This window comes from Anser anser (genome assembly GCF_964211835.1).
Source record: "Anser anser genome assembly, chromosome: 2".
In the NCBI taxonomy this organism is placed as follows: domain Eukaryota; kingdom Metazoa; phylum Chordata; class Aves; order Anseriformes; family Anatidae; genus Anser; species Anser anser.
Genome location: NC_139721.1, coordinates 78,908,468 through 78,924,461, shown reverse-complemented (window position 1 = coordinate 78,924,461; position 15,994 = coordinate 78,908,468). Strand labels below are relative to the sequence as shown.

Here is a 15,994-nt window from a genome sequence, read left to right as displayed (position 1 = left end):
GCCCAGAGGCACGAGCCAAAGGGCACCCTCCATGCTCTTTTCTCACTTGCTGAGCTAGTATCACAGACATTTTCACAAGAAAAAAAAAATCCTTACCTTTTGACCTTTCCCTGCCCTTTTAGCTTAAAACAGAGCTCCCCATTGGCTTAGCCAGCAGTGTTGCCCAGGTTAGCAGTGCAGTACTGAGCCCATTAGATTCGCCCCACTACTGAAAACAACACATACAAATCAAATTGGTAGGGAATAAGGACTTTATTCTAAGATGTGAGCTGAAGCAATGAGCATATGAAGCAACGACCACTAGAAAAAAGTGAAAAACACATCAAATATCGTATTGTACCAGTTCAGTTTGAACACAGAAGGCCCTTTCAGTAAAATGTATGCACAGGCAAAAAGCATATGCAGAAGCTCTGAAGGTCACCTAAAACAGTGCTTTTAATGTCTATGAAAGAGGTCTCCCCTACAAAAATCTTATAGCGAGGAAAACACTTCAGGTAACAAAGAACACAAAAGTAAAAATGATTGATTGGTTCTGCTTGGCACTGTGGAGCAGGAGGGGGATAATATATCCCAAAAGAGTATGCATCTCTAAGATGTATAAATTAGAAGTCCCTAGAAAACAAGTCTGCTGCCAGACCAAGTACCATTTTTTTCTTCCTCATTTAGAAATTCAAGTGAAGTATGTATGTTAATCACAGGGAGGTCATGTTCTGGAGCTGAAACCAGGGAGATCACATAGTCTGATCTCCAGCATAATAGCGAGGAAGTTTCACTGCTATGCAGACCCAACAGACCCCTTCTCTTCATCTTTATAATGGCACCCTAGCATGAAAAGCTGCAAATTGCATGAAATGATACTTCTGTGAAGTTTTTGAAAATGAAAGTTAAAACAAGTATCTCCTTGACTGCCTTAATATGAGAGGCTAAGTTCTGCTCTGCTCGAACTCTCCCTCCGTATTCATTTCAGTACCAATGGAAGGAAGCTGTGAGTGCACACGAAGAGCAGAGTTTGGCTCGGTGCAAGCCAGAAGTGGTGGCTACTTCAGCTTGGCTCCTGCACGTCACATTAACAAAGGCTAGCAGGACCACTACTGTGCTCTTCTCAAAGTCTGCCAACTTAATTCTAATGCATATATATATAAATAATGCATAGTAGCTTACAATTATAAGAAAAAAATGTAATTTCTTTTCAAACCTGCTCTCCGTGACTCTAGAATTTTAGTGGTTAATTCACTAAATGCACAGGTAATGTGAGTTAAGTGGTCACTTCTCCAACACAGTACCATCAATTCATCACCTTAGGAACTGCTATTATGGGGCCTAATCCAATAACAACAGTGGCAGCAATAAAATTCATCGTAAGGAAAAATGTCAGTCAGGCATTAAAAAAATATGTCTCTGAAGATTTGCATTGTTTTTAAAAAATTCTACACAGGAATATAGGCGTCACACTTACCAGTCTAAATTTATAACCACTTACATTTATAGCTATTCTCGATAAACCATCTACGTTCGCTACCCACCTATAGTAGCTACAGTTTAAAACTGGGAACACCGCAAATTTATGTACCTTCCCTGAGATCAGTAATCCAAAATAAATAGCCCTGCAAATGTAACAGTGTAAACTCTGGATTTAAGTCTTCAGTAAGCATCAGTCCTCAAAACCCAAGGAGAACATTAAGCAAACGTAAACATAGCAATCATTTCGTCAGTTTTGAGTTATTCCCAGCAACAGTGGAATCTATGTGAGATGTAGCATCCAAACGTCGAAGACCCGTCATTTGTATCATACAATATAGTTGTCCCAGTTCACTTTCCTATCATTGAACCCTTGATTCCCCTGAACACATCCAGCTGTGATTTGGATCTCCAAATTGCTATCCAGATCTGCTCCTCCACTCTGCATAATCTTTACAGTGCCTTTAAAAACACTCATTCTGAGGATCTTATTCTTGAATAGAGGAATGGCGAATAGATCTGTGATAATCCTCTGGACTAGTCACAAGTTCTGGCAAATCATAGCCTCTCAGAAGATGTCCACTGTTTTGTTGAGCAAAGTAATACAGCTGCCTGGCAAACATTGGTTCAACCTTAAGAACAGACAAAATGTTAATCAGACACATGACAAAATTTCATCTTCCTCGCGTTAGTTATCTAAAGTGCTTTTAAATTAAAAAACAGGGCAGGACAAAACAGTTCTGCTTACCTGAATGGGAAAACAATTTCCCTGTTCCCACTAATCTCTCCTTTAAGACGGGGTTAGCCTGCTCTGATGACAAGTTCTGCTAATCGCACACACCCCTTACCTGCACACACACCTTACGGCGCACGTTACCAGTGACACAAATGGAATTGCACCCATGGGTGTGAGCGATGCCTAGAGACCAGACATGTCTGTGGCCACTCATCTTTGTTTTCAAGAACTTTGAGGACTTAGATTGAAATGCTGGAGCCCTCAGGTGTGCTTAGGTATGTCACAAAATCACTGCCTTTTGAATTAGACTTCAATCTAACTGCAAGGTTACTCTTTTTTCCCCCTCAAGCTCTGTTGAGGAATCTATTCAGCCAGTGATCACCGCCAGGAGGGATTTGTATGATTTAACACTGCCTTCACATCTGCCTGCTCAGAAACCACTATTCCCTCCAGGAGTTTGGGCACCAGCTGCAATATTTAACTTGCACACTAAGCACTAAAACCTGAATCTTACTCTCTGGGGCTGGACGGGTTGGAAGACTTTTCACCCCAGCCCTCTCCTCCCGGTCAGCCAGCTCCTCCACATCAGGACATGGGCACCATTCGGGTGGAAAAATACGCTTGCTGCGGGTCAGCCCAGCAGACAGGGACAGATCCGGCAGGGAGCCCCGCACTGGAGCATCTCCACAAGGTGAGACAGCCTGAGAAGCTGAGCAGGTTGAGGAACAACCGGTAATGGGAAAGCAAAGCTCCTGGAAGGGCAGGGGATTCCCAGGGAAGTTGGTGGGGCAGGAGATGGAGGAGGGGCTGGGAAGAGGGAGCTAGGAAGCTGGAAAGCCAAAAAGGCAAAGAGTTTGAGGAGAAATGGGTATGGAGCACTACCCTGACCAGCTGTTGCATAGCTCAGGACAGGTCTGTGAGCTTTCCACCTTCTGCTCCAAACAGCTACTAAGCAGCAATGTGGCAGTACAAAAGCTGCACAGCTAAAAGGTCAGGTTTGTGACAAAAGCCTGACTAGGGACCCTTGCTACCCAGGGGCTTTTGAAAGGTTAAAACAGACACCATTTTTCTTCCCAAAGATGCAATAAGCTAAGCCCTACCTCTAGCGTGTGCACCATCATCTCTTTTGTGGTTTTATGGGCCAATACAGCCCATTTAGAAAGTACCTGGTCTCAGTCTCTATCATCACCCTCTCTCAGATAGCATCCTGAAACACTAGCTTTGAGTGTGTGCGAACTGTGGTCAGTCAGCTCAGGAGCTCACCAGCTACCTCCATGCCGGAGCTGCACAGGCAGTCCCTGCACCACGCTCAACGCTGAGGTCTCTGAGATGGAGGCTGGGCCTCTGGAGCACCTGTAGGTGCAGCAGCTGTGAAAGCACCATGTCCTGCACTGGCTTGGCAGCCCGAGGTGCTGCACCATGGGGCCAGCAATAACAGCCCTGCCCAGCTCTTCCAGGGTGTCCTTTAGGCCCTGAAGGGCTTTGAAAAGAGATCATGATGACCCTTAATGCTTTACAGAGGGGGAAATTGGGTGCTCTCACCCCTCTGGCCACCAGTCAGTCCTTGGCAGATGTGGGGACTCAACCCCAGTCTTGATGGTGCTGCATTGTCAAGAATTTATCACCTCCCTCAGAAGGCAGAAAAGCCTGTCTGGCAGATTCATATCCTCCAAGGAACATGTTTTGTTCAGCAAAGGCACAAGTCCTACTTACATGGGCTGTAATTAGTTTCCGCTGCCTCTGTGGATCTGGAAATTCCTCCCCAAAGCACAGAGCAACCTGGTATCTTGGCAGTGGACGTCCATGATGAGCAAAGGCTTGAAGCTCTGGGAAGAGAGAAAGGGCTATTAAGAAAGGCTTTGTGGATGACTGAGCCCTGACCCTAGAGCACAGTGGGAGAAAGTGAAGTAACTCCAGGGGAGGATGAGAGAGGTCAGGAGAAAGACAAGAGGTAAGGAGAAGAAACTGAGTTTGAAGCCTTTCCTGCAGATCAGGAGAAGCTGGCTGTAACACTGCAATCATCCTGCTTGCCTTGCCTCATAACTCATTCCGTATGCACAAACCGGGATGTCTTCCAATGAATAATTTTATTTGGCCTCAGCAGCAGAACCTCCTGGAGCAGATGCCAGAGGTAGCCTGGACCCACTCAAGAGGACGTCCAACAGGAGCACTGAAACCAATGGCTTGGTAGAGCCAAAGTACTGCCAGGCACAAATTCAACCTCACCTAGACACCGACATGGAGCCACTGGCACCACAGTTCCTAGTGGACAGGGAGGTACAGGACCTTATTTAAGCCATGCATAACGCCAGCAAGAGACTGTGTCTTGTGCGTGCCTGTACTCTCTTCACTAATCCACACCTTGTATAAAGGAAAAAGGTCAAATCCTATCATTACACCAACAGCCAAAGTGTTGCCACCAACAGATAGCTGGGGATGCTTTTATAAGAGAGACCAAAATCACTGTGTTGTGTTTTAGAAACTGTATTTCCTTCCACAAAACAAAAAGTTGCATCGAATACAAAATCCTCCTTGAATCTGCTTTATGTGAATTATTTCTACATAGTTGATGATAAAGAGTTTGTTTTAATTTATAGCCCAGTTTATGCTTTCTGCAGAAAAGTTGCAAAGGCAATTAATATTGAAACCAGTGTCTTACAAAGAAGTACTCCCTGCTATATAGGGAAAGGAGTCTTCGAACCTGGCATGACAAGTGCATCATTTCCTTTAATACACACCTGCCATTTCTACTCTGACTGCAAGCTTTTCAGACCAAGGCATGAATTCAGCAGCTGCCACAACAGTGCCCCAGCCCTAGCTTGGGAATACTGGTCTTACTTGGAGGGTCAGCTACAGGAGTAAAATAATGGACAGTTCACTCAAAACACAGCAAAATCCCTGAAAATGTTGTGAACCTTCTGGCGGTACGTGAGGAGAGAACAGAGATTTTCCATGGGACCCCGCTTTCCACAGGACAGGGCAGGGTGATCCACCCATGGCCCATCCAACTCAATGCTGCTAATGGAGAGCTCCTCCCATCTTTCTCTTCCCCCCACTTTACTCAGCCTCAGCAATCCCCCAAATCCTGGGAGTGCTACCCAGCAGTCCTTGGCATGGACCTGAAGAAGAAAATCCCTTCTTTCCCAGCAGCAGGATGATGGAGGTCAGCCTTGCACTTCTCCAAAGCCCTCCGCCCACTCTGTCTGCCTTTCCATGTCCAGGTGCCTCCCCGTGCTGCAATCCCACCACACTTCCCAGACCACCCCTCAGTCCTGTTGCTCCAGCTCCAGCTTCTTGACCTTCTGGCCCTCCTTCAGCCGCCATCACCATGCTCCCAAATTTACTTTCTTCATCCTCCCACTCTTCCCCCTGCCCTGGTCCACTGCATTTATCACGCACTGCTCTCCAGAGACCATCCACCTGTTTTCCGGGTTACTGCCATGGCAGGCCTCTCACCACAGGCCTCAACGGTCTGGAGCAGTTGAGTTGAGTTGGTCTGGAGGACTGCAGGGCACAGCTCCTCAGCAAGGCCCTAAGAGCTGTGGTCCACAGCAGCTCTGCTTCTGCCCTTTTCTCTGCTGCCCAGTACTACCTCTCCTGGTAGTAGCCTCCTGTGTCTCTTCCCAAGGAAGGACCAATTTCCTAACGAGGGAAAGCCCAAGCCTGTAGTCTGGGACCTCAGTAACTTCAACTGACTTGCAGATGGGATATGCCCATGACAAGTCACTTACAAACCTAGCTGAGCATCAACGCATGCAAAACCTCACTTTGCACACACCGCAGACTATGGCTACAACCACGTGCTTGGGTTTGCACAGGCACTGGTGCATAAGTAATTTAGGAGGGGGAAAAATACCTATTTTTTAAGCTTATCTTTGGGGTTAGGCTTCTAAAAAGAGATGTACTGTCAACCGTCTGGACGAACCCAGAGTACATCTGAAAAAACATCTGAGAAAAGGGAAAGGGATTTCCAAAACCATCATCACAGGCAGAATTATGTGTCTTTAAATTAGCATGTGATTGAAGTTCAGGCCAATACCCTGACCTCAAATTCCCCTTTCTAACTGTCAATTTTCATATCCATATGAGATTTCTCTCTTTATACACATTTCCTGCTTGGCCATTTTGCTAGGATGATGCCTCAACCCTGGAATATAAAGTGTGCAAAAGCTGATGCTTTGGGTTTGTTGTTTGTGGGTGTTTTTTTTTGTTTTGTTTTGTTTTGTTTGGAAGGCATTTTTCCTCTAAGAGCCTCCTGCCAGTGCAGATGCCCTGTTCCAATGGGCAGCCACGCAGTTCACCTGCAGCCAGGCCACACATCTCCAACAAGGGGCCACGTGCACTCCTGCTGCCCAAGTTGCCCTCTGATGTCCAGGCAACGCCTGGCTCCCACCAGTTTCTCTGGGTGGGGAAACTGCCCAGGAGTTCTCAAAGTGGGACAGAGGCTTTGAGGGCTGCAAGGAGAAAGGACAGTCCCGACCCATGCTGTTGCTCCCCCTGTACTGCTGCTCACAAGTGCCCTGAGCAAAGCGAGACCTTACGGAGCAATGGAGAGAGTGCAAGTGGCACAGGACCCAGACAGAAAAGGCAGCTTTCAGGTGAAATCCATGTCAGTGTTTGAATATCCTGCGCCAGATTTCAGGCTTGCTCTGGGTCAGGTTGAGAGCAGCATGACTGCAGATCCCAGAGCTACCCAGAACTTACAGGAGCAGATCCAAGGCCAGGATGCGCTTTCCTCTGCCACCCAGCATTTGGAAAGACATTTGCATTTGTTAGGTTCCTCCTCACACTTCATGAAGGGATGTGGGGTTTTGGGGGTTATTCCTGCCTGTTTGTGCAGGGGCACTGCATGTGCATGGAGAGCAGAATAGTTCAGAAGACAACTGCTCCTTGGCTACAACAGCTTAAGTAGCAGTGTGGGTTAATTCCTAACATAAAAAGAGCACTCCCATACAGCTGACAGGGAGAGTGAGTGGGTGACCTCTCCAGAAATGATACCAAAGCCACAGAGGGAATTACCTGCTAGAAACTGCTGAGTATCAAAGAGCTTGCATGTTTGATCCCGCTCCAGCTTGTTGGGTCGGTCACTGCAGAGCGCCAGAGGCCCGTCCCAGTAGATCCTGCTTTGGCAAAGTCTCTTAGCGTAGAGGCCATCAGGTGCCATCCACAGTATTACTCCCCGCTCCAAGTGGCTCAGTAGCTTTTCTATGTTCTTCCTCTGGCCGTTATCCTCTGGATAGGGGAAGATAACTTGCTCCAGGCTGCTGACCTCATAACTTTGGCCCTGGGATATCCTACAGCCTTCAGGACTAGAAGTTGTCACCTCCTTTACCAGTATTTCACGGTAATATAAGCAGATGTGGAGTCGACAATCTACAGGAAGAAAAATAAAGAGTCACCATGATACATTTGTATGAATGTCTTACGTTTCAAATTTGCGTTAAGGCCAAGAGACATATTTGCATGAGACTTCTGTACTTCTGTAACTACAGACAGTCACCACCACCCAAAAGACATGCTCACATTAGCAAAAATCATCTGAAGAATAAAAATACTAAAGTATCTGGGGCATGTTAACATTAATGCCCTCTCATTTTATTAAGCAGGGCTACTGGTATGGGAATTCAGGAGGAATTAATGTCCAGCAAACTTCTCATTCCCATTTAACAGGAAAAGTTCGCATGAGAAAAGTTGTTGTTTGTCACATTTTCCAGGCTCACATCACAATTAAACCCACTGGCTCTGTACACTTCCTCAGATTTAATCAGGAAGTAGCTGCGTTTCTCCCCAGATTTTGCATAAAAGAGGCTCCTGCACAGGGGACCTGCAAACTTGCACTTGGCTGCCTGAAGAGAAGCAGCTGCTGGCTTCAGCTCCAGCATGGCTGTACCTGAAATCCCAAACCTTACTTTCAGATGGCCATTCAGTCAGCTTGGCTGATTGCTAAGCGCTCACACAGCACCGAATGTATGTGTATATATATGTGTATGAATGTATGTGTATATATGCCTACGTATACACACATGCATATATATATATATACACAAACACACACACATACAGACCCTGATTCAGAAGAATCAAGAAACATGCCAGGCGTCATGTTGCAGGCTTACCCACTATTTCTGTGAAAAGCACATTCCTGCATCTTTTCCCAGAGTTATTCAGAAAGTCCCCTGGCATTTGGATGTCTGCATACCTGGCTGAGACAACTCCCTTCTTCTTTCCCAAAGGCCTTTATTTACCACAAATAATAAGACAGAGCAAAGCCTTGCAGCACCAGCAGGAGCACAGCAAGGTGCCCAGAAAATGCCAGTCTCTGTGGAGTTCCTCCCTGATAAAAACCGAGCTAATCATTCCTGACCCTCAACATTTCCAAACTCCCCTGGGGAAGCCTTATTTGGCAGCTCACTGACACAACCCAGCACTAACACCGTGAGCCAGGGAAGCCCTTCCATCAGCCCTAACCACCGCCCCGGATACCTTGGAGCTCAGGCTACAAGTGTTTCAACATCCTGGCAAATAAGAGGCTTAAGCCCATACACCAAATTACCGAATTCATTCACCGAAAAGGGTGTTTTATTTTTTTATTATTATTATTATTTATTTATTTCATCAGTGCCAGGGCGAGTCAGGAGCGGGACCCCCTTGTCAGGCTCCCCATAAGCCCCAGGGGGTTGCAGACCTTACCTGACAGGGCGAGGGCTTCACCAGACCTTATGCTTGGCTCAATCGGGATGCCAGGAGTCTGGGACTCGGGAGGGGCACAAGCATAAAAGGTTCCTGTCACCTGACAACCTGTTTCACAAACAAAAGTCAGTGACAGCTACCTAAATCCTAAAAGAAAAGCTTGGGCTAGGGTCACAGCTTTGCAAAAGTGTGTTTTTTTCTGGGCCCCACCAGGAACTCTCTCTCTTCCCCCTCCTTCTTAAAACAGTTTTATTTCCCATTTTTTGAATATGCCAACTCTACAAATCTCTTGAGATGTTATCTGGACTATAATTCTATTTGGGTCCCTGAGAAATACTCCCTTAGTATAGCAGCATAGCGGTACTACCCTTTTTATTTTTTCCTTTCCTAACAAGAATCTATTATTCTGTTATAGAAATAACTTGTATTATTAACTAGACCACAGTGCTCTTAAAAGTTGCTGGCATAAAACAATCCATTCAGTCTAAGGAATTTTATTAGAGACAGGTATAACAATAAAGCTGGAATTAGCACTGTTGTAAAAGTTGGGAAAGAAAATTGTGCAGGAGGAGATTATTGGAATTTTATGACCAGGACTACTAATAGTCCGAGAGGTGCCTTTCAGTGCATGGATTATCACACGGGCAATTGATGTTTTCCTCTGTTTCTTAATGTCAGTAGAAGTCTCTGGAGGATGATGCAAGTGCCTTGCAGACAAGCACGCACTACCCTTCCCCATGGCAGAACCCACCACGATCAGGAGCTGGAGCGCTGCAGATACAAAACACCCGCATCTCTTGACAAGCCTTGGAGCCCAATGACAAACCCAGCACCAGCCACTAACCACTGCCTCCAAAAACAGCAAAGTGGCCAAGCGTGTGCTGAACAGCTGCAGGGGATGTACTTTAGGGCACTGTTTATTCTGCTTGATAGGTCTATTATTATTAGCAAATAGCTCAACTAAAAGCAAATGATTCCGCTTAATAATTCTAACACTAGCAGCAAAAGCTGCAGTGCACTGAGCGGTTACTGTTTAGCAGACGCAGAGAATAAGAAGTTTATTTCTCTGCACAAAAGCCTCCAGAGAACTGTCCCCTGATAGTTTAGTATCTGCTCCCAGAAGTCCCTCCTCAGTTCCCATCCCTGTCTGCCCTTCTGAGCCATCTCCTCCTCCTCATCAAGCAAACGCCCATCTACCCAGGTGAGCTGTCCTGCAAGTACCAATGAGACACGGCTCCCTTTCTCCTGTGTTTTATCCCCTGCAGACTTTAGCGTTGCCAATTTTGACTATTCAGGATTCTTCCTAAGGATGCAGAGCTTGGAAAGCTACGATTATGCTGGGCTCTAATCCTGTAAGATCTTCGGGGAAGGGAACGTCCCTTTACTCTGTTTCTGCTGTGCCAGCCCCAAGAGATACTCAATCCATGACAAGTTGTCCCATCGCCACAGTACTAAAAAGAAGCCATAATTTCAGCTTCCCTCTTGGGAGAATAATACCGTTCTAATCCACAGGGCTAAAGGGAAAAACCTCACAAATGTGTGCCTCGAAAGGCCCGAAATCGGAAAGCAAAGCTGAAGAACACAAGCTCCCATCTGGGGAGCTTGGGGGGCTGGTTCCCTCCTTACTGCTCAGGGCTTTCAAAACAGCTCGGGACTTTTGGGGGCTGCCTTCTGAGCATCAGCTCAGAGGACTGTGCAGCCCCCACACAGCTTCTACACCAGCAGCGAATGCAAGGGGCAGGGCAAAGGTGGGTGAGGGTCCCCCCGAAGGAAGCCCCGCACTCCTGGATGGGCGCGTCTGTTAACGCCACTGAAAGCCGTGAATGGGAAACACGAACCCTGCAGTTCTTCTGGGTGGCCGTACATCCTCCCTTTCAGCCATCAGCACTAAGTGGGATCGACGTCTTACCATTTTCACAGCCGGGCGCCTGCCAGTGATGACCGCGAGCTGTGAAGGGGACGCTGGCGCACTGGTAGGGGATATCGGGGTGCGGCTGCTCCGGGGCGAATTCTCTCCAGTTGCGCTCATGGGGCACCATGTAGTTCGGTACCTATTCAATTTAACGAGATACTCTTTTACCCGGCAGCTGTCTAAAGCGATGCTGTGTGTTGCATCAGCTTTCACAGCTCGGCTCCCTGGCATTATTTGCCCTGCCAAAGCTCGCGGAGGTCTGAGCATTGCACAGGCTACATGAATGGCATTTCGCCACCACCACCAATGAGGCTTTCAAATGAACTTCTCACCACTGGTGTAAATAACAAGCCGGGTGGAATAACAAAAGGCAGTCAAAGCATTGCTGGTAAATGTCTGCTTGGAACAGCGATGCTTCATCGGGTGCTTACATTCTGGCTCCAAGAGGTTGGCAGTACACTAATATCTATCGCTGAACAGAAAAGAGCTATTACTCAGGGATAAACAACACCAAAGGAAATCGACTGCCCTGTGGCCTCATATGACATTAGGAAAGTTGCTTCTCAATTTCTCAGTTTTCATAATAAAGTTTTCTTTTTCTCAGAGAGAACTCAAGAGAGCCACGCCAGCAAAGAAAGACATACTGCAGACACAAAAACAATGCTGCCCAATTTCCCAGCACCAAACGCACAACGAATGTCATACCTGGGATGGTAGTGAAGTGTAAGGAGATGTTATTGGGAAGGGATGGTTCATCATTAATGGTTGCTCCTCCATGCTGATCTGTTTTGCACCTATGTTCAGCAGAGGGAAAGAAAATAAAGAATATCAACCACATCTGAAGGAAATCTGAGAACGGCACACTGAGGACAAGTCCATGCAACCTGCCTTTGATCAAACAGAGGACCAAAACGCGCTCCAGTGCCCGCTGGAGGAAGGATTCCCAGTCCTCCCTCACAGGCAGCTCCAGCCATCAGCCTGTCCCGCGGGGCTCCCCAGTGCTGCACCCCAAAAGCGCTGCCCAGAACCCCAAAACCACGATACCCTCACCACGACACCCTCCAGCGCCCTGCCAAACCTCTGCCTCCTCTGAGCCCTGCCTAGCACCGAGGGCTTCTGCCTGGAGCTGCAGGCTGGGCATCCCTGGCCCCCCGCAGCTACCAAATGCCTGGCTCAAAACACTTCTGCTCCTCCCTGTATTTAAAGTCTACATCCAGCTGGCTGGTTTTTGGTTGCTGATTTTTATTTTTTTTTTCCACGTGCAGGGAGCCCGTCTGCACCTTCTGCAAGGGCTCCCCTGCCGTGCTCTGACTCAGGTGCCAGCAGTCCCCCCACAGACCGAGCCCCCAGCTTGAGTTGTCAGAGTAAGATGTACCTGAGCCCTGCACTTGGGCTCCTACACTTAAAAAGACTGCGTGGCCATTCCAGACAAGCACACCTCAGTCCTCATGTGCTTACAATAAGACAGATCTTCACACTCTGTTACACCGGGAATTTGAGATGTTTTACCTTTTTTAGCTCCTTCTGGCACTATTCTGTACACTTTATAGGGATCTGAGATGTCCAGCTGGCTTCTCTCCACCAGCTCTTCAAAGTCATTACTCTTGTTCAACGCACACCTTAATCTTGTCTTCCAGGTAGGAGGATCTGGTTTATCAATGCCCTCTCTGAACTTTCCTTTAAAAAGAGCCCAAGCCTGGAAACATTTCAGGTAATCAAAGGAGCAAAGAAAAAAAAAAAAAAGAGAGAAAGAAAGAAAGAAAAAAAGCAAAAGAATCAACTACAAGTTACAAAGTTCACAACGCTTACAACAGCATATATATCTGTGCTTATATGTGCAAGAATTTACTCCCTACAGGTTTAGGCTGAGAAAAAAAAGCAGCATGGCAAGTTAAAACAGTGCCCGGCACGGACGTGGAGGCAAACGATGTGCTGCCGCCCCACTTAGCTCTGACACGGGGAAGGGGGAAAGGGCGGGCAGCCCTACCTTGAAGAGAGCAGCATCCTCCTCGCGGTTGTAGTCCTGCTTGCCGGCGTGCTTCCAGGGGATGCGGAAGATGCTCTTCTCGTCGTTCTCCCACACCAGCCCCGGGTACTTGCCGCTATCTATCTGGTCGATCAGCCACTGGCGGAGTTTCCCGTTGCCGCAGCTCACCGAGTTCATCCCGCACTCGCCCGGCTCCAAGTTCATGCCACTCACGTCGGCGGTCGGGTGGGGGGGTTTTGGGGTGCGTCACGGAGCCCACCGCACTGCGCACCCAAGCACCAGCTCTCGGGGGGCTGCGGAGGAGGGCGAGAGGGAAACCCACGGGTCAGACGCAGCGTGCAAACGGGACAGAGCCCCTCGCACATCTCCCCAGGCACCACTGCAGGCTTTGGCAGGCTCCCCCCCAGCCCCGTGCTGTTTTTGCATGAGCGTACGCGGGCGGCTGAAATCCTCAGTGCAAATGACTTCAGGTACAAACCCCCTGTCCGGCTCTGAGTTCCACCACGTTTTTATTTTTTAACCAAAAAAAAAATAAATCATAAAAGTGCGTTTGCACATGACAGAGCACGTATGTAATGGCAGACACATGCACACAAACTGGAGGGCTTCGCGTGCACTCGTGATTTACGCGGCGCTTCGCCGTAACATCAAAGTAGCTCGCTTAAGCAGGGCGCATCTGAACGCATGATGTCCCATGCGTACCTCCCCTCCAACTGCTCCCAACACGCGTGCATAACAGCATTCAAATCTACACTTTGCAAGCCCCGAAAAGTGGGAAGACCCCGGCCGGTGGCCGGGCTCCCGGCGTCCCACCGCGGGCAGCCCCAGAGGTGCCCGCACTCGCCCCGCAGCGCGGCCATGGGCTCCTGAGGTGAGGAGACCACCAGCACCAGGGGGCCAGGCACAAACTTTGTCCCCTCGACTTAAAAAGGCGGTCGTGTGCCCACAAGCTTGCCGTGGGTCACTGCCTTACAGCTACGGCCAGCATGTGCGGGCTGGCGGCGGCCCCGCATCCCTCACACCCCTCCTCAGGTGGCAGCATCCCGCGGGCACCCAGCGCGGTCCCCGAGGCTGCGGCTCCCCAAAGCGTGACCGCAGGAGCCAGGGCAAAGCCCCCCGAAAGTGCTCATCCCCCCGGCACTGCCAGGGCACGGAGCCCACCCTTTCACCCCGAGCAGCAAAGAGCTCGGTGCACAAAACACCTCGGGAGCACAAAACGGGACGGGTATTAATTTTCTTTAAATTATAAAGAAAAGAAAAAAAAAGAAGAGAAAAAAAAATAGACGTTTTTTAGAAGGAAATCGCGGTGCCACCAGCACCAGGGGAGAGGGCGGCTCACGGCGCGGTGCCAGCAGCGCCCACCCGCCGGGGCGCACCGGCAGCCCCGGGGCAGGGGTCCGGGGGTCCGGGGGTGGCAGTAGGGGACCGGGGGTGGCAGTGGGGGACCGGGGGGGACCCGGGGGGCCGGGGTGGCCGCCGCTTACCTCTGTGGCGGCGCTGGGAGCGGGCTGGGGCCGGCGGCTGCCGAAGACGGGGCGCAGCGCGACTGGGCCGGCGGCCCCGGGAAGTTTCTTTATATGATGGAGGGCCCCGGGCCGGGCGGGGGGGAGGCGGGCCCCGGCCCGGAGGTGGAGCCGGCGGAGGGGAGCGGGGACTTTGCGAGCTGGAAAACATCTGAGGCAGTGACACATGCCCATTGCTGGTAAACACCAGCCGCGGGGAGGGCGGGGGGGGGCCGCGGCCCGGCGCCCTCGGGGCGTCCGCGCGTGTTTTTTTTTGTGTTTTTTTTTTTTTCTTTCAATCTGTGCAGACAGACACACGCGCGGCCAGAAATAGCACGGGGAAACTCCTACCTGTGAGAGCCGGCCGGGTTTTACTGTAAGAGAGCCGGCTTGCTACACCCACCAGAAACGGCCCAGACGGCGCCGGCAGGGGCGGCCAACGAGGAGCCCCCCGCAGCCACCGCCCCGGGGCTCGCAGGGCGACAAGCGGGGGCCAGGGGCCGCCCTCCACGGCCGGAGGGGTTTTCTCCCTTAGGACAGCTCATCCCGGCTATCTGCAGCCCCGGGGGGCCGCTGCCCCCCCACCCCACCCCATGCTCTTCTCCAACAGCCCCCATGCGCGAAGCCGGGGGTACAAAAGCTGGGGGTCTGGGCTGGCCCAAAAATCTTTCTTAGCGCCTTTCAGGTTTCTAACACGTGTCCCATGCCGCGACGCTTTCGTGTTGTTGTTCTGTTTTAACGTTTCCAACACATCCACATCCTTTCTGCCGTAACGTGTCAGATCGAAAAACCAGTCATCGCGCCCTGTGCTGGCAGGCCGCCGGCGCGGAGGGTACCCGCAGGGTTTAGGATATTAATTGCAAATCTTCAACGCCATCTTCTGAAATTTAAATGTAATTATCGCCACGTTTTGAGGGGGAAGTGAGAAGCGCAGCCATTTTTAGGTATTGGGTTTATGACACGCCATCCTCTAGAAAAAGAATTGGCAGAGCCCACCAGAAATCTTTTCAGTCACGAGTTAAGGCACCGTTAAAAGAGTAGGACATGTCTCTGAGATTGCAGGTGACAGCCACCTTAAATCAAGATGAGCAACCACAGCTCTACCAGAAGGCATCGGAAAGGCTTCCCAAAAATCCAAGGTGCGATTCCCAGAGGCGGGTCTGGTGGTACTGGGTGGTACTCAGGGCACCAACTGTAGTCTCACCAAGCCCAAAAACATCTCGACACACATCTCTGTAAAATGAAGATTTCTACTACCTTATCTTTTTTTGCAGTTTTTAAGACAGCAAATTCTGAAGCAGCGTGAAACATGCAGATTTGATCTGTGTTAGATCCAAGCCTTCAGGATAAAATAACGTCTTTCTCAAAATCTGGAGAATACCTTGAAAAAATAGTTGTTCTTGTCCAATGCAGCTCTTGGTAGAGAGTTAGGTGAGTTACACATTAAGAAATCTTTAAGAGAAGACAAAGCCAATCATAAACTTTTTAAAAAGAAAAAAAAAAAAAAGATACTACATACTTGGGAAATTCTCTGGCTGGGTGGGTGGTTGCTGTCTTTGTACATAAAGAATTCTGTCAGAAAACTATCTGCAGTTGCCCAAATCTTTGAGTGAATGCTTAAAGCCAGACTCCCAAGTGCACACTTGGCCTTTGCAAGTAAGTCTTCGCGTGAGTAAGCCATGATAATGTCATTCGTTTTGCTGACTTCG

The 15,994-nt window shown here is 49.2% G+C and overlaps 1 protein-coding gene across 1 annotated transcript; it reads right to left on the bottom strand.

Moving 5' to 3' along the window:
* Positions 1-233: 233 nt before the first annotated feature.
* IRF4 (interferon regulatory factor 4) lies at positions 234-14,472 on the bottom strand. Its single transcript, XM_083825317.1, is given in 12 exon segments — positions 234-2,090; positions 3,908-4,020; positions 7,214-7,567; positions 8,885-8,992; positions 10,794-10,935; positions 11,502-11,590; positions 12,306-12,492; positions 12,784-13,014; positions 13,016-13,076; positions 14,268-14,311; positions 14,313-14,379; positions 14,381-14,472. Coding segments are annotated over 12 exon segments (1,617 nt in total). The 5' UTR covers positions 14,458-14,472; the 3' UTR covers positions 234-1,946.
* Between the last annotated feature and the right edge of the window lie 1,522 nt (positions 14,473-15,994).